Source organism: Perognathus longimembris, chromosome 2, assembly GCF_023159225.1.
Source record: "Perognathus longimembris pacificus isolate PPM17 chromosome 2, ASM2315922v1, whole genome shotgun sequence".
Lineage (NCBI taxonomy): Eukaryota > Metazoa > Chordata > Mammalia > Rodentia > Heteromyidae > Perognathus > Perognathus longimembris.
The window spans coordinates 105,145,530-105,169,687 of NC_063162.1; the positions used below are offsets into that span (position 1 = coordinate 105,145,530).

The window sequence follows — 24,158 nt, forward strand, 5'->3', positions numbered from 1 at the left end:
CACCAGCAGTGAATCAGTGTTCTACTTTCTCTATACCCTCACCAATACATACTATCTTTTTTTTTTCTTTAAGACAAACCCAGTGGGTGCGAAGGTGGTATCTCATACTCATTTTAATTTTTATTTTCGCAAGTACTAATGATATTGATATTTTTTCATCAGCTTATTGACAATTGCCTACCTTCTTTGTGGAAATGTCTATTTAATCCTCTATCCATTTAAAAAATAAGGCTAGGTACCTTTTTATTATGGGGTTTCAAAAGTTCTTTGTACATTTTAGATAAAAATCTCTTATTAAATACATGATTCAAATATTTCTTCCAGCCTGTGGGATGCTTTCAACTCTTAGCCAGGAAGTTGATGATTATGCATTATCCTTAGTTCCTGCTTGAAAACAAGCTGAAGGGCAGCAAGGAGTGAAGTCAGAGGGCTTTCTTCTGTCTTCATGGGCATGTGAACAGCACTAGTCATACACACAGCGATACACATGTGGGTGTCTTTCTAGATTCCCAGGAATATGTGGGAGCTCTTCAAATCTTCTAGGCATCTTACATGCTAGCTTTTCTTTTTAAACTTTTTGGATAGTCTGTTGCTTGCCTCTACTTTATCCATCACTTGCAGCATCCACAAAAGTAAACAACTGCCTCTGAATATTTTCTTCGTAATTTTAAAATTGTTATTATAAAGGTAATGCATAAAAGTGTTACAGTTAAATAGGTCAGGTAAAGAGTATATTTCTTTTTGGACACTGTCACATCTTCCCTCACAGTTTTTCCCTCCCACCTCTGTTTTTGAGTAACATTCTCAGGAAAAGGCTTAAATAAATAGTTCTAGTTCTCTGGATTTCAAAGAACTCATGCTGCCTTCTGCTTTGTCTGATTGAGTGGCTCTGCTATTATTTTCATCTTGGTTTTAGAGTGTTAGATGTCGGGGGTGGGGGGGCATAGGGTACTGGGGCTTGAACTCAGAGACTCTTATCTCCAATAAACTTCCCCCTTGTGGCCCCAAAATGGGGAATGGCTGAAGTGGTGGAGTGCTAGCCTTGAGCAAAAAAACTCAGGGACAGAACCCAGACCCTAAATTCAAGACTCAGGACCTGCAAATGCGCGCACGCACATGGTGGTGGTGGAGGGGGGGGGTCAAAGTATTTGCCTCAAAATTTTGTTTTTAGTTTTCTGAAGAGGTCCATGGATAAATAACCAGAATGAAGGGGAAATGGAGAAATATGTCCAGGTGTGGGCTTTAAGATGCAATGGGAAAGGAGAATTTCAGAAACCAACCAATAGGATTGTAGAGGCCTACCAATAGGACTATAAAATAAGGTCTGTAAAATGTTCATCTTTCAGTAATTAGTGACCCGATCAAGAGAATGTCTGTAGAATAGGACAGGCCTGTTCTTCCTCTCCCCACCACGTCTGTCTCTCTTACTAAATGTTACTTTTAAGGACAGTGAGTGATAGATCTTATTCCCTTATTCGACTATTTCCAGCCGGTCACACCCATCAAGGAACATTGCACCTTGTTTTAAATTTCTTTAGTTTTGCCACATTTTTGTGCCATGTATTTTGGAGAGGATCAATAAAACTAATTGAGGACATTGCTCAAGTGGTACACTGCCTGCCTAGCAAGAGGGAGGCTGTGAATTCACATACTGATCTCCTAATCCGGGTTATTTGGTTTACACTGCGCTGCGTTACCCCTCGCCGCCACAAGGTGGAGCTTGTCTTCTTTTCGGAAACCTCGGGTCACTACCCCGGAAGTACATCTCCGGTGGTCCTTTTCCGTCATGGCGGCGGCCGCAGCCCGAACACTACTATTACCAGCGACGCGGCGGCGGCTGTGGGGTTTTGCCGAGAAGTTACTGGTCCGAAGTGCCGCTGGGCAGGTGAGCTTCGTCCTCGTCTGGGCGCCAAAGCCGGCGGTGCTCAGCGAGGCAGTCTCATGGCTGGGCGCTGCGGCCTCGCGCTGCTCAACGTTGGCCGGGCAGAGGTGCCACCTGACAGCCTGGTACTGGGGGCAGGGGGTCGTTCTCAGACTTAGGGGAGCTTATTCTCGGACAGGGGTCATTCCCAGACTGAGGGGTAATTCTCAGGCTGGGGGTGGGGGAGTCATCCTCAAGAGGGCCTGCTTACCGCTATTTATAAACGTAGTGGATGCAGATCAGGGGAAATAAAGTAATGGTACCAAAACGAGTTACAGTGGTATAAGGGGTAACTACGGAGGGGAAGGGGAATATCAAAATGGAGAGATAAAGGATAAAAAACAAACCTATGCAACAGCAATACTTACAAAACTATATGCTGTAAACCAACTGTACAGCTCTTGGAGGGGAGTGTAATAGGGAGGGGGAAGGGAGAGGGGGAATGAGGGAGGAGGTAACAAGTTGAACAAGAAATGTACTCACTGCCTTAGGTATGAAACTGTAACCCCTTTGTACACTACTTTGACAATAAAGAAATTTTTTTTAAGTAATGGTTACTTCACCTACCCACGCTTCAGCCTCAGCTGACTGCCTTCTTAACGAAGTATTTCAGAGAGGTTTCTCTCTGAGTAATGATAAATACTGTGTATGGACATGTTGCCAGCTTTAGGAGATTGGTGGGTTAAGAAAAAGATTCTTAGCCTGGGCAAGAAAGATAGATTCCAATGGGACAGAAGTTGAGAAAGAAGCCGAAGTTTGTTTTTTTTAAATTTTTTTGGCAGTCCTGGGGCTTGGACTCAGGGCCTGAGCACTGTCCCTGGCTTCTTTTTGCTCAAGGCTAGCACTATGCCACTTGAGCCACAGCACCACTTATGGCCATTTTCTGTATATGTGGTGCTGGGGAATTGAACCCAGGGCTTCATGTATAAGAGGCAAACACTCTTGCCACTAGGCCATATCCCCAGCCCTGAGGCGGAAGTTTTTTGTTTTGTCTTCCCACTTATGGTTGTTGCTGGAGATGAGAATCTTCAGCAGTTGCCCACTGAAGTATCCCCACAGCCTAGTAAAGAGTATTTTGTAGTCTATTTCAGGTAGATTTGGTTTTCTGACTTTAAATACCAGAATAGTAAGGTTTTCTTTTCTTCTACCTCAACCAGTCATTATATTTTGGAGGAAACAGACTAAGAAGTACACAGGCTGCTACACAAGTTGTTCTGAATGTTCCGGAAACACGAGTAACATGCTTGGAAAATGGACTTAGAGTGGCCTCTGAAGATTCTGGGCTGTCAACATGCACAGTAAGTGATTCAGTCAACCTCATCTGAATGATGCCACTTTCATTTGGGAAAAAGTAAACATCTGTCAGCTCTTTAGTTGGTGGGTGGTGATTAATTTGACTTGACACATTTATTTGAACCTTGCAGTTACACTTTTATATCAGGTAGGAGTGAATCTACCTTCACAATCTGTATCTGTTACTACTAGATTTATTGTTAGTAGTATTGATGATACTATTGCTAGACTATTCTGTGTCAGATGTTTTACATCTACTGTCCTATTTGAGTTTTTAAAATTCTTTTTTAGTAATCATCTCACCTGTTTTATAGATGAGGAAGCACATTTGGGGAAGTTAAATGGTTTTGTACAAGGCTATGCAAGTAATATCAAGCTTTGGAACTGAGTTTTCTGATAGTCTCTGATGTTCTTTATACCACAGTTAAATAGTTATAGTAATGAGTTATGTTAAGAATCTGAGACATAAGATGGGTGCTGATGGCTGATGCCTATAATCCTAGCCTCTTAGGAGGCTGAGATCTCAAGGTCTAGTTCAAAGCCAACCCAGGCAGGGAAATCTGTAAGAATCTTTCTCCTGTTAACCACTAAGAAAAAAGTTAAAAAGAGAAGCAGAGCAGTGGCTCAAGTCATACAGCACTGAGCACCAACCAGCCTGGAGCAGAAAAGCTAAGGTTTATCACTAAAGACCTGAATTGAAAACCCAGTGACACACACACACACACACACACACACACACACACACACACACGAATCTAAGTCATTAGTGAAACTCAGTAAGTACATCTTCTGACACCTATTTCTAGGCTAATTGTCAAAAAGTTTTATATCTCATTTCATGGAAATGAACTGTCAATTCACTTCACTCTGGTGAAGGAAACTTCAGTGGTAAGACAGAAATCATTTTACAGGAAAAGGAAGGAGACATTGGAAATTGTCCCCTTCTCCCCAAAAGAAAAATTAAAATTGTTTTAATTATTTTATTACATTAAGGTTGGGCTGTGGATTGATGCTGGAAGTCGATATGAAAATGAGAAGAATAATGGGACAGCTCACTTTCTGGAGCATATGGCTTTCAAGGCAGGTTGCAAGAGTTATTTTTACAAAAAAATGCATTATCTTTAAAAGGTAGTAAGTATAAAAGTGCTTTAAAGGCAAGAACTACTTCATTAGTATTTTCTCATAATACTTGGAATCATCACCGCTAGCTGCTTTGTAAAGCAGCTTAATATATTGAACCGCAATATATATATATATATTTATTTATTTATTTTTGCCTTCAACTCAGGGTTGGAGCACTGTCCCTGGCTTCTTTTTGCTCAAGGCTAACACTCTGCCACTGAGCCATAGTGCCATTTCTGGCCGTTATCTATATATGTGGCACTGGGGAATCGAACCCAGGGCTTTATGTATACGAGGCATGCACTCTTGCCACTAGGCCATATTCCCAGCCCCCGTAATATATTTTGTAAACCAAACTTGCCCATGCCACAATACTGACATTGGCTTCTGTCCTCCAGATCATTATCTGAAGTATTTGGAGTAGACATAGAGTAAGGTATCATAATGTGTTTTTCTCTTTTATTTCAAGGGCACCAAAAAGAGATCCCAATTAGACCTGGAACTTGAGATTGAAAATATGGGTGCTCATCTTAATGCCTATACCTCCCGCGAGCAGACTGTATATTATGCCAAAGCATTCTCTAAAGATTTACCAAGAGGTATTATTATTTATACTACACTTTTCAGAAATAATTTTTTATCATTGTTATACTTGTTGTAAAACAGTGACCTAGAAATGTGAAAAAAAAATGAACCAAACTCTGAGGAGGGGCAACTGTTGTTATTTCTGTTTCCAAATTTAACAGTGACGAGGGGTGCTGGAGTTCGACCTCAGTTCTTTGTGCTGACTATGCAGGGTTATACCACTTGAGTTATACTTCCAGCTCACACAAAGCATTTTCACAGTGTAAGAAAAACAACCATGTACTGTTGGCTTACACCTGTAATCCTAGCTACTCTTAAGGCTGAAATCTGAGGCTTGTAGTTCAAATTCTGTCCAGGCAGGAAAATCCATGAGACTCTTATCTCCAGCTAGCCACCAAAAAGCCAGAAGTGTAGTTATGGCTCAAGTGATAGACCACTGCCTTGAGCCAAAACTCAAGAGATAGCACCCAGGTACTGAGTTCAAGCCCAAGAACTGGTACTGGAACTGTAATTAATTGGAGATAAGAGTCTCACAGACTTTCCTTCCTGGGATGGCTTTGAACCATGATCCTCAGATCTCAGCCTCAGCAAGGATTATGGGCATGAGCCACCAGTGCCCACCTTAAACTAATTTTTATTCATTCCTCTATTGTGGTGACTGCCCTTTAATAAGTAGTTGCTGAGCATGCAATGTCTGCAAAACAGACAATCTCTGCCTTCATAGAGCATATGGAAGAAAACACGTAACTTAAAAGATTCATTCAAATAAAATATATTCAATTAAGATGCTTTATCTGCATGTAAATAGTACAGTGAAACTGCTTTGCACAGTAAATTTATGCTAATATTTTTAAAAATAAAAATATAATTACAGGGCTGAGACTGGCTTAGTGGTAGAGTGCTTGTCTAGCATGCATGAAGCCCTGGGTTCTATTCCGCAGTACCACAAACAAAAAAAAAGCTGGAAGTGGTGCTATGGCTCAAGAGGCAAAGTGCTAGCCTTGAGCAAAAGCTCAGTGACAGTGCCCAGGCCCTGAGTTCAAGCCCTAAGGCTGCCCCCCCAAATATATATATGTATGTATATATATATATATATATATATATATATATACACATGTACACACACACACACACACACACACATATATTTAACTGCTTTGAAGTACAGGATTCCATGACTAGGACTGAACCTAAACTGGGAATGCCTGGAAAGCCTTTCCTGGTGAGGAGAATTTTGGTCTCCCTCTGATGATTATGTAAACAGCAACTAGATCCAGGGGCGATTGGTGTGAACAGTAGCAGTCAGGGAACAAAAACAGCAAGTGCAAATCCAGAATTATGAAGTATGGCATGCTAAATAGTGTCACTTTACCATTTCTGACTCTTTGGTAGTTAACTGGAGATAGTCTCACAGATGGGCTGGGGATATGGCAAGAGTGCTTGCCTCATATACATGAAGCCCTGGGTTCAATTCCCCAGCACCATATATATAGAAAATGGCCAGAAGTGGTGCTGTGGCTCAAGTGGCAGAGTGCTAGCCTTGAGCAAAAAGAAGCCAGGGACAGTACTCAGGCCCTGAGTCCAAGCCCCAGGACTGGCCAAAAAAACAACAACAACAACAAAAGTAAAAGCAAGAGTCTCACAGATTGTCCTGCCTGAGCTGGTTTTGAACCACAATCTCATCCTCCTAAGTAGCTAGAGGGTTGTAAGCCACCAGCACCTGCCTCTATTTCACATTTTTAATTTCAATACTGTCTATTTAGCTGATCAAATATGTGGATATTTTTTCTTTCCAAGCTAATCATTTAGTCAGCAGTGAACAATACTATCATAGTTCTAATGTTGGTTTAAGAAATTTTTAATAGAAGTTAAGATTCTTAAGTGTTTCTTATGCTTTCCCAATTAGCTGTAGAAATTCTTGCTGATATAATACAAAACAGCACATTGGGAGAAGCGGAGATTGAACGTGAGCGTGGAGTAATCCTTAGAGAGATGCAAGAAGTTGAAACCAATTTGCAAGAAGTTGTTTTTGATTATCTTCATGCCACAGCTTATCAAAATACTGCACTTGGACGGACAATTTTGGGACCAACTGAAAATATCAAGTAGGTGTAATTCTCATGATAAAAAAAATAACATTTAAAACTTTCAAAAATCATTTTTTTCTCTAAAAATATGCATAGAATTGTAGGTGGCTGCATTTGAAGTTCATGTAATTCCCAGGTGTCTGGATTCATCATTTTTGGAATAAAAAAAGTACCAGGTCTGTCTTCCTGAATATAAAAAGGATGAAGTTCTTTGATGCATACTGCCTATATCCTATTTCTTTTTGTTATAATACTTTTAAGATCATGTTTGATTTTAGGTATATTTATATAAAGAGGCATGCTTTCTGATATCCTTAAAATTGCTTTACTTCATTTACAGATCTATAAATCGTAAGGACTTAGTGGATTATATAACTACACATTATAAGGGACCGAGAATAGTGCTTGCTGCTGCTGGAGGTTAGTCAATTTAAATTTTTATGTGTTTAAACACGGTGCTGATAATATGCTTCTCAAAGAGTTTTATTCCAGGGCAAACTGTTTTAAGTGTATTGTGCTGAGGGAACATGGAGGGCTGGAACCAGACCTGTTTTCTTTTAGTAGATTTTCATGTATAGAAAAACTTAATGAACCATTAATTACTTAGGTGTATATACATAGTGGAGTTGACTTATAAGACAATGCCTAATGAGTGAACTGTTGATAGTTTTACTGAGAAGTTAGTGTTCTATAATTACAGAATCTCTTGAGATCTTAAGTGGTTTCTTGAGAAACAGTTTCTGGTTAAACACAGAATAGGTGTATTCATTCTTTCATGAGCTCAGTCATCTACTCAATAGATCTAACCACAAGAAGTATGAGACTATATTGTGAATCTAAGCATTCAGGTAACATCAGAAGATTTCCTTGGGCACATGTGTGGAGCTTGTGAATGAAAGGAAATTCGTTTCAGACTCTGCCAATTTAGGAAGATTCAGCCTAAATTTAGGCAACCAATAATTTTTAACTGATTTCAAGTTTTCTTTTTCTCATTTAACATTAGAGCAGAGTGTGGATACATGCAGTATTTTTGTGTATTCTTATAAATTAAATATGGTTTGTAAATTTTTAAATAGTTCTAAACTAGATTTCTGTGTTAATTACCTGGGGGTAGAAGAGGTGATGAAAATGAAGGTCAGGTGTCTCTGTTATTTATCATGGCTCCTGGCAACATTAACTTGTCCTTGTGTGATAAGCATGATACTCTGAAATGTGCCAAAGTTTCTAAAATGTCTGGTACTGCTTGATATATAAACATTTTAAGTTGCCTTGGTTAAATGAGGCCTCAGCAACAATGTTCCCTGGGATCTCTTTGCTATTGCTGGTAGAATATGAACGTGAGTTTTATTTTGGTTCATGGGCTCATTTTTGCATTGTTATGTAAGAGCTACGGTTAGTTAATGGCGTGTAATCATATTCTGTTGGAACATAAATGTTGACATGCCTTATAAAGGATGACATCCTAAACTTAAAATGATGGCAATTTAAGCCTGTACTTACCACTCAAGTTCCCTTGTTCTTTAGATTGGGATAAGTGGAGGTGGTTAGAATGATAGCTAAATATCAGACACTGCTAACCAAGAGGGTTAGTAGGTGATGGTAGTAATAGAACAGTGCAAGTGTGCATCTGGCATCCTTGTAATGCAGTGGTCTTCTGTGTTGTCAAACAGAAGATAATATCTATATTGATATCTAAGATTGATTCCTATATAATGATTCCAAAAATAATGTATTATCATTCAGTCTTGTATGATTTGGAGAATATGGGTGCAAGTTGTGTAATACTGTAGTTCATTTACAGAATTCAGTATTTTTTAAAGGCACTTGCACAAGTTGGATATAGTATGTTCATCTGTAATCCCAGGGACACACATGGCTCGTAGGTTGGGCATAAAGCAAAAATCTATCTTAAAAAAGTAACCAGCACATCCCAGTACCAGTGGCTCATTCCTGTAATCTCAGATCTCAGGAGGCTGAGATCTGAGGATTGTGGTTAGAAGCCAGCCTGGATTCAAAAGTCTGAGAGACTTTTTATTTCCAATTAACCAGCAAAATGCCAGAAGCAGAGCTGTGGCTTCTAGCCTTGAGTGAGACAGCTCAAGAACAACACCCAGGTCCTGAATTCAAGCCCCAGGAGTGACACAAAAACTTAGATTAATTCCTGTAAGAATTGGATGTCAAATAATGAACATGTAAATTGCTATGGATGTATTAAGAACATTTAGGTGAAAAGTATTTTGTTCCTAAATTCTGCCAACAGAACTAAAAGAATGCAGCACATTTGTGTATACAGCTTTTTTGAGTGAGATGGACCCCATTTATATTCTTTCCTCATTTGAAAAATAACTTACCAAAATTTGCTTTTTACTAGGTTTCTTCCTTATAGAGTGATTGCTTATTTTTAGCTATGAATACATAGTTATACTGATGCATTTTTATAGAATGAGAAAGCTCTGTGACCCAAATCTTAATACCAAGAAAATAAGTATGCTCTGAGCAAATAGTTTATGTAATGTTTATTATGTACCACCTAAAGCTTATTATTATAAAGCAGTCTGAGCAGCTAGTTGTTTGGTTTAGGTGGTATTGCTGATATATATATGAAAATGTTTTCCTTCAATTTAGGTGTTTCCCATGATGAGCTGCTTGAGTTAGCAAAGATTCATTTTGGCGAATCTTTGTGCACACAGAAAGGAAATATACCAGCTCTGCCTCCCTGCAAGTTCACAGGAAGTGAGGTAGGGCAAGCCTCCTCCTTAGAAGTTAGTTGTGTTGCATTTACAAATGAGTGTACAGAATGTGCATATTTCTAATAGGAGTGATGTGGAAGAAATAAAAAAAGGGATATGATTCTATTCTTTCCTATTCTATGTTACATGCCTGTTTTTCTTTCCTGAGGAAGCAAGGTTTTAAAAGCAGTGTTAATTTGGTGCTTCTGTGATTTTTCTTTGGCACTCTTTAATTATGTAAGGTAAGGTATAAAAGTAACCTTATAATTAAAACTCCAAATTTTGACTTTCACATTGAGTTTGCTCTTGGCTGAATTCTCCCCACAGTACATTTGTGAGGTAGGTGTTAGAGCCAGAACTACTACACACCAGCTGTAGTGTTAAGACCCAAGCCTGGTTTTCCACGGAAAGAGATCTGATGTTGGCAGCTACAAAGAACTCTAATAATAACGGCAGTACAAAAATAAACTCAATTTAGATGGAAAAATTCAGGCTAACAAAAAAGATTTTTGCTTACTAAAGAAAAATACAACCCTTTACATGTGGTGATGTAGTATTTAATTTGGAGACCTTTTGGTGAATATAATCATTCCCTAATTCCCTAAATTCTTCCAAATTACACAGCAGAATGAGGACTGATGGGTTTATCAAAAAAGAGTAGCCATGGTGAGCATTTTAACTTTGAACTTAATAACACTGATGGACCTTTTTGTTAATGAGCTTGTTATACAGTTGCACTTAACTACTGTTTCTTTCATTCTTAACTAGATTCGAGTGAGGGATGACAAGATGCCTTTGGCACATCTAGCAATAGCTGTTGAAGCTGTTGGTTGGGCACATCCAGACACAATCTGTCTCATGGTTGCAAACACATTGATTGGCAACTGGGATCGCTCTTTTGGTGGAGGAATGGTGATTGATTTTAAAACTAACTTTTCTGTGTTATGTGTAATTTAAAAACTTTTCTGTGTTATGTGTGCGCACACGCGCACGCATAAGTGATATGTCAGTAAAAGGGCTTGAACTCAGGGCCTGAGGACTACTTTGTTCAAGCTACTTTGTAAGCTACTTTGTTCAAGGCTAGTGCTCTACCACTTGATCCACAACTCCACTTCCAGCTTTTTGGTAGTTAATTGGCGATAAGTCTCATGGATTTTCCTGCCCAGGCTGGCTTCAAACCATGACCCTCAAATCTCAGCCTCCAGAGTAACAAGGATTGTAGGCATGAGCCACCAGCGCCCTGCAAAAGTAACTTTTCTTAAATCAGTTTTCTGCAATATTATTTTTATATTTCATATAATTTTTATATGTCATTTTTTGAAATGACAAAATGGAGATGATTTGTACTGACTTGTTGGTCATGGTGTTTGAACTCAGGGGGGCTCTGTCCCTGAGCTCTTTCACTCAAGGCTAGTGTTCTAACACTTTGAGCCACATTGCTACTTCTAGTTTTCTGGTGATTAACTGAAGATAAAAGAGTATCACACTTTCCTGCCCTGGTTAGCTTTGAATCAGATGCTCAGATGTCAGCCTCCTGAGGAGCTAGGCATAAGTCACCAGTGCAGGGCTCATACTGTGACTTTTGACTTAAAATACAAACTGGGTCAGGTGCCAGTAGCTCACCCTAATCCTAGCTGTTCAATAGGCTGACATCTAAGGATTGCATTTTAGCCAGCACAGGCAGAAAAGTCTGAGACTTTTATATCCAATTAACCACCAAAAAGCCAGATGTGGAGCTGTGGCTCATGGGCTAGAGCACAGCCTTGGGCAAAAAAGCCCAAGGCCTATGCCTTGAGTTCAAGAGCCTCAGGACTGGCATATGTGCGTGCGAGCACAAACATACACAAATATATGTATGTATGTGTATATGTGTCTGTGTGTTTATGTATTTATCTTACAAACTGATCCTGGATTGTATGTAAGAAAAATAATTTATCTTTACCACAAAGTTTGACAATGTAAGGATAGAAGAATTAGTTAAGTTGCTATAATAATAGCAGTAATAGTTATTAGTATGGTAGTTAATAGTCCTTTATCAATATTAATACTTCGAATTCAGAGTATTATTGGAAACGTGATTGTTTTTCATTAGTGCACAGTATTTGGTGGTGTAGCCAGTCATGGTGGCACATGTCTACAATCCCAGCTACCCAGGAGCGGGGAGACAGAAAGATAATTGAATTTAAGGCCAGTCTAGTTAAAAACAAAATACAAAGGGCTGGAGATGTGTCTTCTTGAGGTAAAGGCTACCCTAGGATGAGTGAGGCTCTGGGTTCAAAGTTTAGCAGGATCTTAGAACTTGAAAAACATATAAAGTGAAAATAAAGCAAACAGTAAGTTACAAGAAATTTAAATAAAGCGAATTCTTTGTGCTGTCCTATTTATTTATTTATTTATTTATTTTTTGGGCAGTCCTGGGCCTTGGACTCAGGGCCTGAGCACTGTCCCTGGCTTCTTCCCGCTCAAGGCTAGCACTCTGCCGCTTGAGCCACAGCACCGCTTCTGGCCGTTTTCTGTATATGTGGTGCTGGGGAATCGAACCTAGTGCCTCGTGTATCCGAGGCAGGCACTCTTGCCACTAGGCCATATCCCCAGCCCTGTGCTGTCCTATTTTTACAGCTCTTCTGTAAGTGAAATTTCAAAATAGAGTATAGACATGTGTGAAAGATGTCTTGAAAGTGTCATGCAATTATCTTAGGCTCTATAGCCAGTATAATGTTAAACCCTTAAGCATTTGTAACAAAGTTCTAATGGATTGGTAACCACAATAAATTTTTTAAGTAGGTATAGCTATTACATTAATTATTAATCTATTGCTTTTACATTATATATTGGGCTAGAACAGCATTAGTTGTTCTATTAAATTTACAGTTAAGATATTGCTGGATAGAAACCATGTAGTTTGGCATTTTAGGGAGTTCCTTAGTTGCCATGTATCTCATTTTTCACTGTGATTTGAATATGAATATATATATATGTATCTACAATTCTTGTTTTCTTGCAGAATTTATCTAGCAAGCTGGCCCAGCTCACTTGTCATGGTAATCTCTGCCACAGCTTCCAGTCTTTCAACACTTCCTACACAGATACAGGACTATGGGGGCTCTATATGGTTTGTGAACCAGCAACAGTTGCAGACATGCTACATGTTGTTCAAAAAGAATGGTGAGAAATAAAGTCGTTTCAGTCTTAGGCCAATTTCCTCATAACTTTAGCTCCCAAAGCAGTGCCAGTGCTTACCACTGTTTTGAAAGATAAAGACATTTCTTGTAAACCTTGTATGAAGCTGCTGTGATGTACTACAGAAAGTTCTTCACCTTTTAGAAGAACCAAAAATTTAAGAAGTTATTTGCCCTGGGAATTCAAGATCATAAAAATGAATCTAAAGTTGCCATTGTCAAAAGAAAAATGTAGCTTGGGCACCAGTGGCTCATGCCTGTAATCCTAGCTACTCAGGAATCTGAGATCTGAGGATCACGGTTCAAAGCCAGCCCTAGCAGTAAAGTCCTTGTGGAGACTCTTATCTCCAATAAACTACTCAAAAAAGCTGGAAGTGGCACTGTAGCTCAAGATGTAGAGCACTAGCCTTGAACACAAAGCGGCTCAGTCAGTGCCCACGCTCTGAGTTCAAGCCCCAGGACTAGAAAAAAAGAAAAAAAATATTATACAGTGTTTATTTCAGTCAGTAGTTTGAGGCAAAAGGGCTAACAGCTTACTGTAACTTCCACTTAGATCTTTTCTCCACTATTCTTTTTGGGGAGGGATCCCAGGGTCTGGGCCCTGTCCTTGAGGCTTTTTTGCCCAAGGTTAGCCTTCTACCACAGAGCCATAGCACCACTTTCAATTTTTTGGTAGTTAATTGGAGATGAGTGTCTTGTAGATTTTTCTGCACAGGCTGCTTTGAATTGTGATCCTCAGATCTCAGCCTTCTGAGAATTAAAGGCATGAGCCACCAGTGTCTGGCTCCTCCACTGTTCTTAAGAGTACCACGTAGAAAAATGAGCATCTAGCACTAATTATAATCTCTATGTGTGGCATAATATATAGAATGTCATTTCTATGTAAGCCATTTACAGATTGCGGGACATTTTCCAACTACTTTATAATACTAGTTTTTAAATGCTTTTTAGGATGCGACTCTGTACAAGTGTCACTGAGAGTGAAGTTGCACGAGCCAAAAATCTTCTGAAAACAAACATGTTGTTACAGCTTGATGGTAAGAAAAAAGTCTTGGGTGGTTGCCTCGCATATCTACTACTGCAGCAGCAACAACAACAAAAAGCTTAACTTTACCATCTTCATATATGGTTGATCCAATACTTAGTTTACCACTTTCTTTAACAGGCTCAACTCCAATTTGTGAAGATATTGGTCGGCAGATGTTATGCTATAACAGAAGAATTCCCATCCCTGAACTTGAAGCAAGAATTGATGTAAGTAGCCTTTAGACACATTTGGGTCTTGTTACGAGAAGCTAAAAATATACTGAATCTTCAGTCTTTTAAGAAGCTCCAAATATAGAATGTTAATGACAGCTTCTCTATTTCAGGCTGTGAATGCTGAGACAGTTCGAAAAATATGTACCAAATATATTTATGGCAAAAGTCCAGCTATTGCCGCTGTTGGTAAGCCAAGTTCCTTTTCTATTGTGCACAAAGTTGGTCATGTATTGTTCTTTTAATTCAGTTTTAATTATCTTATTTTTCATTTGTAGGTCCCATTGAGCAACTACCAGACTTTAACCAGATTTGCAGTAACATGTGCTGGCTTCAAAATTAAAAGGCTGTAACCAAATATTTCCAAGAAAAATTAAGAGACCTACAGGTTTTACACTGTCAGTACTAAAGAGAAAAGTAAAAATGTATTTGGAAGTTTGAATTACATACCGAGTCATATTTTCACAAAACTGGACTGCCACTGTGGTGATTGTTTTGTGTCATGATTGGTATTTGTGTGAAGGAACTTGGGAAGCAGCACAGATCCTGTACAGTATTTTCAGTTTTATTATAAAAATGAACATACAGCAAAGATTGTCATTATGTCATTTCTTGGCTCTACTTGCATTTAGCACTTGCTCTTGAGCAGCTTTCTTTGCTTTTACCATTTCAACGAGTTCCTAAGAGGGAGAAAGATTTAAATTAAGCAGTGAGTTTTAAAATGGACATAATCCAGCATTTGATACTATTGTGTTAATATTCTAATGTTTCAATAACTCAAGTTGGATGAATCTAAAAAAAAAATAGTACTATAAGCATTAATAACAGTTTGGTCATTATAACAATTTTTACCTAACTAGTAAACAAAAGTAAAGTGCTAACTATATCATAAGTTACAATTTAAATGATAAAGAAATTTATAAATGCTAAAAACCTTGTATCGTTTCATGCAGTCCTTCTTTGTTCTGCCAGGAACTGCTTCTGCAATTTTTTCCCATCTTTCTGGGGTATTTACTGGGTATGTTTTCAAAGCTTGTTCCAGAAGCTTCTGTTCTTCTGTTGTCCAAGGGGTGAAATCTGTACATGGACCTGTTTAGTAAAAATATTTATTTGAAAAAATTGGTAGGTAGAAGGCTGTCTTTGAACACTTTTCCATAGGTATTAATCAAATCTGGCATGTGTACTTTTGAGCAAACAGATTAGAAATACATATAAGCACGTTAAAGGGAAGAAAACCAATTTTCTCCTCCCCACAAATTTATCTTCACAAGAGCCTTTTAAACAGTATAGTAGGAAATACCTGCTTTGGCAGGAATGTGGCTTAGTGGTGGAGTGCTTGCCTAGCATGCATGATGCCCTGGGTTCTATTCCTTAGTACCACAAACAAAAAGTCGGAAGTGGTGCTATGGCTCAAGTGGTAGAGTGCTAGCCTTGAGCAAAAGAAGCTCAGGGACAGTAGTACCCAGGCCGAGTTCAAGCCCCAGGATTGGCCAGAAAAGAAAAGAAAATATCTGCTTTGTATTGTTAGTCCTACAGACCTAATATACTCACCAGATCTTTAAAAAAAAAAATAGATTCAAAGCTGAACTTTTGTGCTCAAAAACCACAAAGTCACTTAAAAGCTGGGATTGGTGACGAATACCTGTAGTCCCAGCTACTTGGAAAGCTGAGAATTACTTGACCCTTTGAGTTCTGAGACAAGATTTCTGACTCTTCCGTACAGGTTAGAGGAAGGAATTTTCTCACAGAAAACTTTTTGCTAAATCAAAACAACACTGAGATTCTACCTCATCCCAGTAAGAATGTCCGTTATCAGGAAAACAAGTAACAGATGCTGGAAGGGATGTGGCCAAAGGGAACTCTACTACATTGTTGGTGGGGGGGAGTAAACTTGTTCAAACATTCTGGAAAGCAATATGGAGGTTCCTCAGAAGGCTAAGCAGAGATCCCCAACGACCCAGCAGCCCCACTTTGGGGCATCAAAGATTACAAGCAACACCAAAGCCACCAGCACAACTATGTTCATCACAGCACAATTTTCATAGCTAAAATATGGAACCAACCCAGATGCCCCTCAGTAGATGAGTGGATCAAGAAAATGTGGTACATATACACAATGGAATTCTATGCCTCTATCAGAATGACACTGCCCTATTCGTAAGGAAATGGAAGGACTTGGAACAAATCATATTAAGTGAAGTGGGCAGACCCAAAGAAACATGGACTCTATGGTTTCCCTCATTGGGAATAAGTAGTACACATCTAGGATAGTCGTAGCAGAAGATCACAATAGCTTAATAGCTAGGGCCCATATGAACACAGGATGATGCTAAGTGTAATGAACTTCAAGTTATGGAAACAAGTGGTATATCGTTATTTCCAACATGCCACGTGAAACCGTGCCCTTTCTTTTTTTTCTTCGTACTTCTTTCGGTGGTTTTTACCCAATACCACCATAACTGATTTTAGTACCCTGAATATTGTATATATATGTATCGGAACTAGGGAAGGGAAAGGAAATACCAAAATCAAGAGACAAAAGATAAAAACACAAACCAATGCAACAGTAATGCTTACAAAACTATATGCTGTAAACCAACTGTACAACTCATGGTGGGGAGAGGTAAATGGGAAAGGGGGAGGTAACAAGTTGCACAAGAAATGCATACTCACTGTCCTATGTATGAAACTGTAACCCCTCTGTACTTTACTTTGACAATAAGAAATTTAAAAAGAAAAAACTTTTTGCTAGAGTACCCAAGTGCCCTTTTGCCAAAATTTGTTGTCTTTTCAACACATTTGCTAAAATCTGTGGAGCCAATGTTAAGTACTTCTAGTAACCGTTCTTCAGAGAAACCTCTTATACTTAAATAAATGTATTTGAAAAGGTTACTAAATATTAATCCACTTTTGAGGGCAAAATGCAATACTGAACGTTGAAAAGAGAAGTTGATTATTATAATGGATGGGCAAGCGATAACATTACTTCAGATCATACAACAAAAATGCAGCAGCATCTTACACAATTAACAGTGTGATTACTTCTTGAAATCACATTTTGCGAAACTGGGTTTTGATTTCCCAGTTGAGAAAGAAAAATAGCACCCATAGCAAGGCAGAGAATGTATTATCTATTCTTAAAGCCTTTTTGTTTCGGAGATTTTTTTTTGGTGTAGTACTGAAGTTTGCTGACTTCTTGGCCAAGATCCTACCTAAATGTATCCTGCATAGGTGGGATTGAAGTAATTACTACACCTAGCTTGTCAAGATTTGTCAGAGCTGGCCTCTCCTGATCTCTACCTGCTGAGTAGTTGTGGTTTACAGATATGAGCTACTGCCTTTGAAACTTTTTTTTTTTTTTTTGGCCAGTCCTGGGGCTTGGACTCAGGGGCCTGAGCACTGTCCCTGGCTTCTTTTTGCTCAAGGCTAGCACTCTGTCACTTGAGCCACAGCGCCACTTCTGGCCATTTTCTGTATATGTGGTGCTGGGGAATCGAACCCAGGGCCTCACGTTTATGAGGCAGGCACTCTTGCCACTAGGCCATATCCCCAGCCCCCCTTTGAAACTTTTTTAAGGATATCCTTTTAATTCATGAAGACCTTAGATGAATTTTAATGGTCTAAAGTATGCCTTAACATTTAGTTAGCTAAATCCTTCTTGAAAAGGTAGAAGCATGCCTGCTGCCAGTGGTTCACACCTGTAATACTAATTCCTCGAGAGACTAGAATCAGAGGACTGCAGTTCATAGCAAGCAAACAGACCAAGTTCAAGTCCTAGTACTAGTGGGGAAAAAAAGTGACATCCAATTGTTTTCTGTTATCCACTAATTTCACAATGTCAAAATACAGCAATGCTACAACATTCCTGTGAGAAATGGTGCCAGGTCTCAGATGTAGTTCGGATCTGCTTTCTTTAAAAGCAAAAAACCCCAAAGAACACTAGCTTTACATCTTCCAAGCTTCTAAACTGTTACTCTTAACCTAGATCCCAGGTCTTGTGTACCTTCAAATAGCTGGCAACCATGGCTAACAACTTAACAGAAACACAGAAATTTACCTTCAAATCGTTCTGAGGGAGTTGCATTGTCTGCCTGGGGTACTACTCCATGTTCTTTTTTAAATTTATCAAAAGCCTTTTTGTTTATGTCATCTTTTTGATGAGGATCTGAGAAAAAAAAATTAACAAAAGTATTATCTCAGTCTTTCAAATAAAGCATTAAAAAGATATGCATCTATTTTCTAAAAAATGTAACTCACCAAGTTTTTGGAGACTCTTGGCTTTGCTAATCACATCTTTGGCAGTTCTTTTGACACCAGACGAAGAATGTATGTTCATGTAATTTGCAATAACCTCCCATCTAGAGCAATTGGTATATAAAAGTTCAATATTATATTATTAGGGGAAAAATTGGTTGTTTTAACTAAAGAAAGGTCATAAGATCTATAGAATGAACTTTAAATTGGTCTTATTAGGCTGTTAATCTGCACGGTTTCCTAGATTATAGTTATTGATTTTTAATGCTTAAATCAACTATAATCCTGGTTTTTAAGTTTTGGTAAAACCTTATAGATTCTGGATACAAATCAAAAGGAATAAAACTACACATTTATGTACATCACCAATTTACCACATACTTCTTAATGAAACTATGAAAACACTGCCTTTTCTCATCCACATGACAACGGGTGGATCTCTGAGGCTTGTGAGTACTTTCTAAAACTAGACTGTGAAGTAAGCTCTGGTTCAAGGTGGGAAGCACCAAAGGACAAACTAGCAAAGGGAAACCAAAGGACACAAAGCCCAGTCCCTGGCACAAGCCATGAGGGAATAAGCCAACTAGCTGTCAACACTTAGTTCCATGATCTTCAGTTTCCAGAGAAATGAAGCATCTTGCTGTATAAGTGTGTTGGTATAATAATGGGTAAGATTAGCAGGGTTTATATTTTCCACTACTATATAGAATTTGCTGGAAGGTACCCTTTCTAGGCAGAAGCTTTATCTTTGTGCGATAACATTTTAGAGTTCTGGCTACATCATCTCCAGGCTCCAGTTTATGTCGAAAAGTTTCATGATAGACAATACCTTGAATTCGTTCCAGCAGGGAAGAGATTCACAGCTTTAATTAGTAATTGCAGATCATCTTCTGACCAGTTTTTACTGCCACTCCCACTTCCACCAGTTGACTTTTCTGCATTCTTACATGCTTGTCGCATCCGTGCCTCAGCTTCTTCTTTCTCTTTTCTAATTTGCTCATTTATTTCTTCTATCTACATAAATATTACAGGTAAGTCAGGGTCATTCAAGGATCTTGCTACTCTATACTTCATTTTTATGGCTGATACTCTGTGGTTTCAGCTCTCAATCCTTACTCTAACCCTAACCTCTCCCTAGGTGAACTCCCACACTTGCATCAGCTTTTCACTTGGTTTTCCACACTCTGTTTTACAGACTGCATAGATGTACTACCTACAACTTGACCAATACTCAAGAGATTCTCTAAAAAAAGGAAAAAAATGACACAGGACACTGGTATTTTGAAGTGCTACCCCGTGCTACCTCGTGCTGATGAACGTAAGGTGACCACTGAAAGGACATTCAACTAAGGGCTTCCTGGAATTAAAGGGTATCTGAAAAAAAGTTTCCAAAGCAATAGCTTGTACCTCTAAACCCACAGCTACTCATAAGAAAACTTCTGAATGACCTTGATGCTTCTGTCAATTGCTGTCTTTGTTTCATTCCTCCTTGTCAGTTTCTTAGAACTAGTCATCAATTTCTATCATTTTTAAAGTTGAATTCCCCACCTCTCATAATCCAGAGCCTTACAATGATGGCTATAACTAGTTACTGCAGACCCTTCTGCTAAAAGACCTTTCAGTAATGGAAACTGCCCTAGTATTAAAAATTGACTTAATTTTTCTCTATTTTTCTTAACCACCTTCATTTCCTAGTTATACTCACTATAATTTTCTCCTATTTTATAGCTCTTGTAGTTTCTTGGCCTTCATTTTAGCAATGTCTTCCCAAATGTCTATCCTGGTCCTCCCTATCTGGTAGCATTTACTGTGTGCCCTCCATCTTTTGCTCAGGCTTTTCTTTCCAGCATAACTGCTTACAAGCTCCTCTGTAGCAGCACTAGCATTGGGCATTTCTCCAGAAGCACCTAGGCATGTGCATATATTTTATTATATACACATATATGCAGTGTAGTACTTGTTAAGCAGAATTCAATTCCTCGGTCTGCCTGATTCCTCATCTGCAAATAAAGGTACACACTACACAGAGAAAAGATCTGGATATAAGTGTTATATCCTATGAATATAAGATCTGGATATAAGTGTTATATCCTATGAATATACTAGAGGAACTAATTGTTCAAATAATGACTGTAAAAACTACGATATCACAAATCAAAGAATAATTGTTGTTTAAAAAATAGATTTATTTAACAGGCTCAGATGTACCTCAGTGGCAAAGCGCTTGCCTAGCAAGTGCAACACCCTGGGTTTGATCCCCAGTACCAAAAAAGCAAAGACAACAACAACAACAAAAAATAGATTCAACCAAATTTAAATCAGTAGCACTTAGTATATAACAATGCAAGATAAAAATTTCTTTTGCTTTTAGTAACATATACATAATATAAAAACATAAAATACTTAAGTGCTTAATATAAGTAGTAATTTGGTGTCCTATTACCTGTTTTTCCAGAGCAGCCTTTCCTACTTCTTTTGTAGATGATGTGAGTGTTTCATTCAAGCACTGTAAGCTAAAAGAAAAAAAATAGATAGCTCGGTGGCAGAACACTTATTTAGCATCCATGAAGCCATTGAGTTCCCAAGCATCACCAAAAAAATAAATAAATAAAACAAAATCTTGAACTCGAGAAGACCTCAACAATACCTTGCTAATTCAAGCCGATCACAAAGTTTTTCCACTTCTTCCATCATTTTAACACGTTCCACCTCATTGTCTGAAAAGTGATTCCAGGTCTAGAAATATAAAATGCGAACACTTTCATCTTATATCCACTAACATTCAGAAATACATCCACATGTATCTGCCACACGATTATGAAGCATGAACCTATGACATACCTTGCATGAGTTTCGGAGTTTTTGCCTTTCCTTTTTAATGGCTTTTTTCTGGATATCTTTTTCTTTCTTTGCCAGTAATGCTTGTTGTCTAACTTTCTCTTCTTCTTTCTCCTTAGCCAGCCGAGCAGCTTCTAATTCAGCTTGTCTTTGCTTTAAAATTGTAAGTAAAATCACTTTAATAAGAAAATTCAAAATTTCTAAATTCAGTATTAACAAATTAGAAAAAAGATGACACATCAAGTTAATGGAGCCTAAAGAATAATTGAGCAGACAGTTGGTAGAGTTCTAAGTTTATTAGAAAATTGTAATAGACACTGAAAACTAAGTATAGCATTAAAGTAATCTGCACAATATGTTTTTGCTCAGAACTTGCTGGTAAGCAAAATGAAAACTATAAATTTTACTAATATGTCAAGATTGACTCAGAGGGGCTGGGGATATAGCCTAGTGGCAAGAGTGCCTGCCTCGGATACACGAGGCCCTAGGTTCGATTCCCCAGCACCACATATAAAGAAAACGGCCAGAAGCGGCGCTGTGGCTCAAGTGGCAGAGTGCTAGCCTTGAGCGGGAAGAAGCCAGGGACAGTGCTCAGGCCCTGAGTCCAAGGCCCAGGACTGGCCAAAAAAAAAAAAAAAAGATTGACTCAGAGTAATACGTAATTATCTGCTTCCAGATCACGTTTTTGTTGTTGTTGTTAAAAAAAAAAAAAAAACAGGCCAGGAACCAGTGGTTCATGCCTGTATTCCTAGCTACTCAAGAGGCTGAGATCTGAGGACTGCAGTTCAAAGCCAGCCTGAACAGAAAAGGTACAAGACTCCTACTGCCAATTAACTGGAAGTGGCAATGTGGCTCAAAGTGGCAGCACTAGCGTTGAGCAAAAAGCTCAGGGACAGCACCCAGGCCCTGAGTTAAAACCCATGACAAACAAAAACAATAGAAAAAAAAAATCCACCAGACTTTAAAAAACATTTACAGTTCCACTTTTTTTTTTTTTTTTTGCCAGTCCTGGGGATTGAACTCAGGGCCTGGGTACTGTCTGAGCTTCTTTTTGCTCAAGGCTAGCATTCTACCACTTGAGCCACAGTGCCACTTCTGGCTTTTCTGTTTATGTAGTAGTGTGCTAGACAAGCACTCTACCACTAAGCCACATTCCCAGCCCTACAATCCAACTTTACCAAATGTCATCTTACTTTTTCTTTAGCTTCTTGCTCCTTCCGTTTTGCTTCGGCTTTTGCTTTCTTTTCCGCTTCTTTCTTGGCTTTTTCTTCTTCCTTAAATTTTTTTATCCTTGGATCACAGCTATAAGCATTATCTACCAAAAATAAATCAATCCTTTGAATTTTTAACATTTAAAACAATTGGAACATGTTTTACTGTGGGGGGAGGGGTGCATAAGAATAAGAGGAAGAGGAACAAATGGAGAGACAAAGTCAATACAGTCATTATATTTAATGTACATATGTGAAAATGGAACCACATGACCTGAGGGGATGGGTGGAGTTGGAAGAGATGGGGGAAAATGATGGAAGAGGTGACAATGATTAAGATGCACTGTACTGGGCTGGGAATATGGCCTAGTGGCAAGAGTGTTTGCTTCATATACATGAAACCCTGGGTTCGATTCCTCAGCACCACATATATAGAAAATGTCCAGAAGTGGCGCTGTGGGTCAAGTGGCAGAGTGCTAGCCTTGAGCAAAAAGAAGCCAGGGACAGTGCTCAGGCCCTGAACTGGCCAAAAAAAAAAAAAAAAAAAAAAAAGATGCACTGTATTTATAAACTGATTTGTTGAATTGAAACCCCTCTGTATAAGTAAATAGCAAAAAAAGGAGCTTTTAAAAATTATAAATTTTATACTAATTATATTTACCAACTAATGTTCTTATTCTATTCATTTCTTCTTTTTTCCTTTGTGCTCTTGTTGCTCTGTTCTGTTTTTCAATCCATTTTCTCTCATCACGACTACAAGACAAAACATTGGAGACAAACTAGTGCCTATAAATGGTATGATTGAAAAATATATCATGTTGTAAATTATATATAAATAACACCTTAGAAGCTTATATTGTTAAAGAGTACTTGAATTTCCTTGCACACTGTAGAAAAAAACTAAACAACAAAGAAAAGAATAATTTGCTGAGTTGAGCTATTTTGACAACTATATCATTTGGCAATTTCATAAGCATATCCTAGTCAATTACTGACTTAACTCTATGTAGCTTAACTTTTGAGAAGAAATTTCAAAAGATTGTATTAAAAACTTACTTTGGCCAGGCATGGTATCCCAGCACGTGGGAGGATAAGGCAGGAATATCATTCCAGGCCAGCATGGGCTACTTATTGGGACAAAATACATAAATAAAATGACAGAAGCACAAGCTATTTAAAAATATAAATATATGCGTCAAACTAAAGAAACAAACAAATGTTCTGCTGCTGGTACCATGATTTGCATACATACCATTCTGCTTTTTCTTTTTCTTCTTCATCTAAATAAGAAAATTCTCTCCAAGAATCGAAATTATACCTAATATAGACAGAAGCCAAATAAAGAATTGAAAAACATTCTCATAAAATGAAGTCAGAAACATGTACTTTGAAAGAATGGTAGTCAAGAGTAGATGAGGTTGTATAAATAGATTCCATTCTCTCCCTTCCAGTATTGAACAAGCAGTAGGCTTAAGTCCTCAATGTCATCTTCTTTTATAAATAACATGGCTTTTGGTATGAAAAGGTAAAGTATACTAAGTGCCCCTCAGTCAAAAATCACACTTTGCTATCTTACCTGGTCTGTTAAGTCTAATAATAGTTATTTTATATCTTGTTTGCCCTTGGAATGTAAAAACAACTACAAGTGATAAAACTAAATCTTGCCATTGTTTTCTATAGCA

General features: G+C 38.3%; 2 protein-coding genes across 4 annotated transcripts in view; one reads left to right on the forward strand and one right to left on the reverse strand.

Moving 5' to 3' along the window:
- The first annotated feature begins 1,732 nt into the window (after positions 1-1,732).
- Pmpcb (peptidase, mitochondrial processing subunit beta) lies at positions 1,733-15,111 on the forward strand. Its single transcript, XM_048339863.1, has 13 exons — positions 1,733-1,885; positions 3,079-3,219; positions 4,208-4,294; positions 4,806-4,935; positions 6,828-7,026; positions 7,349-7,428; positions 9,634-9,746; positions 10,506-10,649; positions 12,742-12,902; positions 13,868-13,953; positions 14,082-14,170; positions 14,287-14,362; positions 14,452-15,111. Exons 1-13 carry the CDS (start codon positions 1,787-1,789, stop codon positions 14,514-14,516), a joined length of 1,470 nt encoding a protein of 489 aa, XP_048195820.1. The 5' UTR covers positions 1,733-1,786; the 3' UTR covers positions 14,517-15,111.
- Dnajc2 (DnaJ heat shock protein family (Hsp40) member C2) overlaps positions 14,723-24,158 on the reverse strand; it is a 34,026-nt gene continuing 24,590 nt past the window's right edge. For all 3 annotated transcript variants that reach the window (XM_048339853.1, XM_048339854.1, XM_048339855.1), the window contains 11 exons: positions 23,729-23,794; positions 23,138-23,229; positions 22,459-22,580; positions 21,269-21,418; positions 21,075-21,163; positions 20,871-20,940; positions 19,257-19,441; positions 18,431-18,531; positions 18,231-18,338; positions 15,108-15,262; positions 14,723-14,853 (listed from right to left, as the gene is read on the reverse strand). In XM_048339853.1, the coding sequence (XP_048195810.1) occupies positions 14,779-14,853; positions 15,108-15,262; positions 18,231-18,338; positions 18,431-18,531; positions 19,257-19,441; positions 20,871-20,940; positions 21,075-21,163; positions 21,269-21,418; positions 22,459-22,580; positions 23,138-23,229; positions 23,729-23,794 (1,213 nt within the window). In that variant the 3' untranslated portion in view covers positions 14,723-14,778. The remainder of the gene's footprint in view (positions 14,854-15,107; positions 15,263-18,230; positions 18,339-18,430; positions 18,532-19,256; positions 19,442-20,870; positions 20,941-21,074; positions 21,164-21,268; positions 21,419-22,458; positions 22,581-23,137; positions 23,230-23,728; positions 23,795-24,158) is intronic.

Excerpts from the sequence above, each read along its gene's own strand:
- Pmpcb (XM_048339863.1), top strand. The coding sequence starts at position 1,787 with ATGGCGGCGGCCGCAGCCCGAACACTACTATTACCAGCGACGCGGCGG. Across the intron at positions 1,886-3,078 it reads TCCGAAGTGCCGCTGGGCAG|TCATTATATTTTGGAGGAAA; the intron begins GTGAGCTTCGTC and ends TACCTCAACCAG. Across the intron at positions 4,295-4,805 it reads TGGAGCATATGGCTTTCAAG|GGCACCAAAAAGAGATCCCA; the intron begins GCAGGTTGCAAG and ends TTTTATTTCAAG.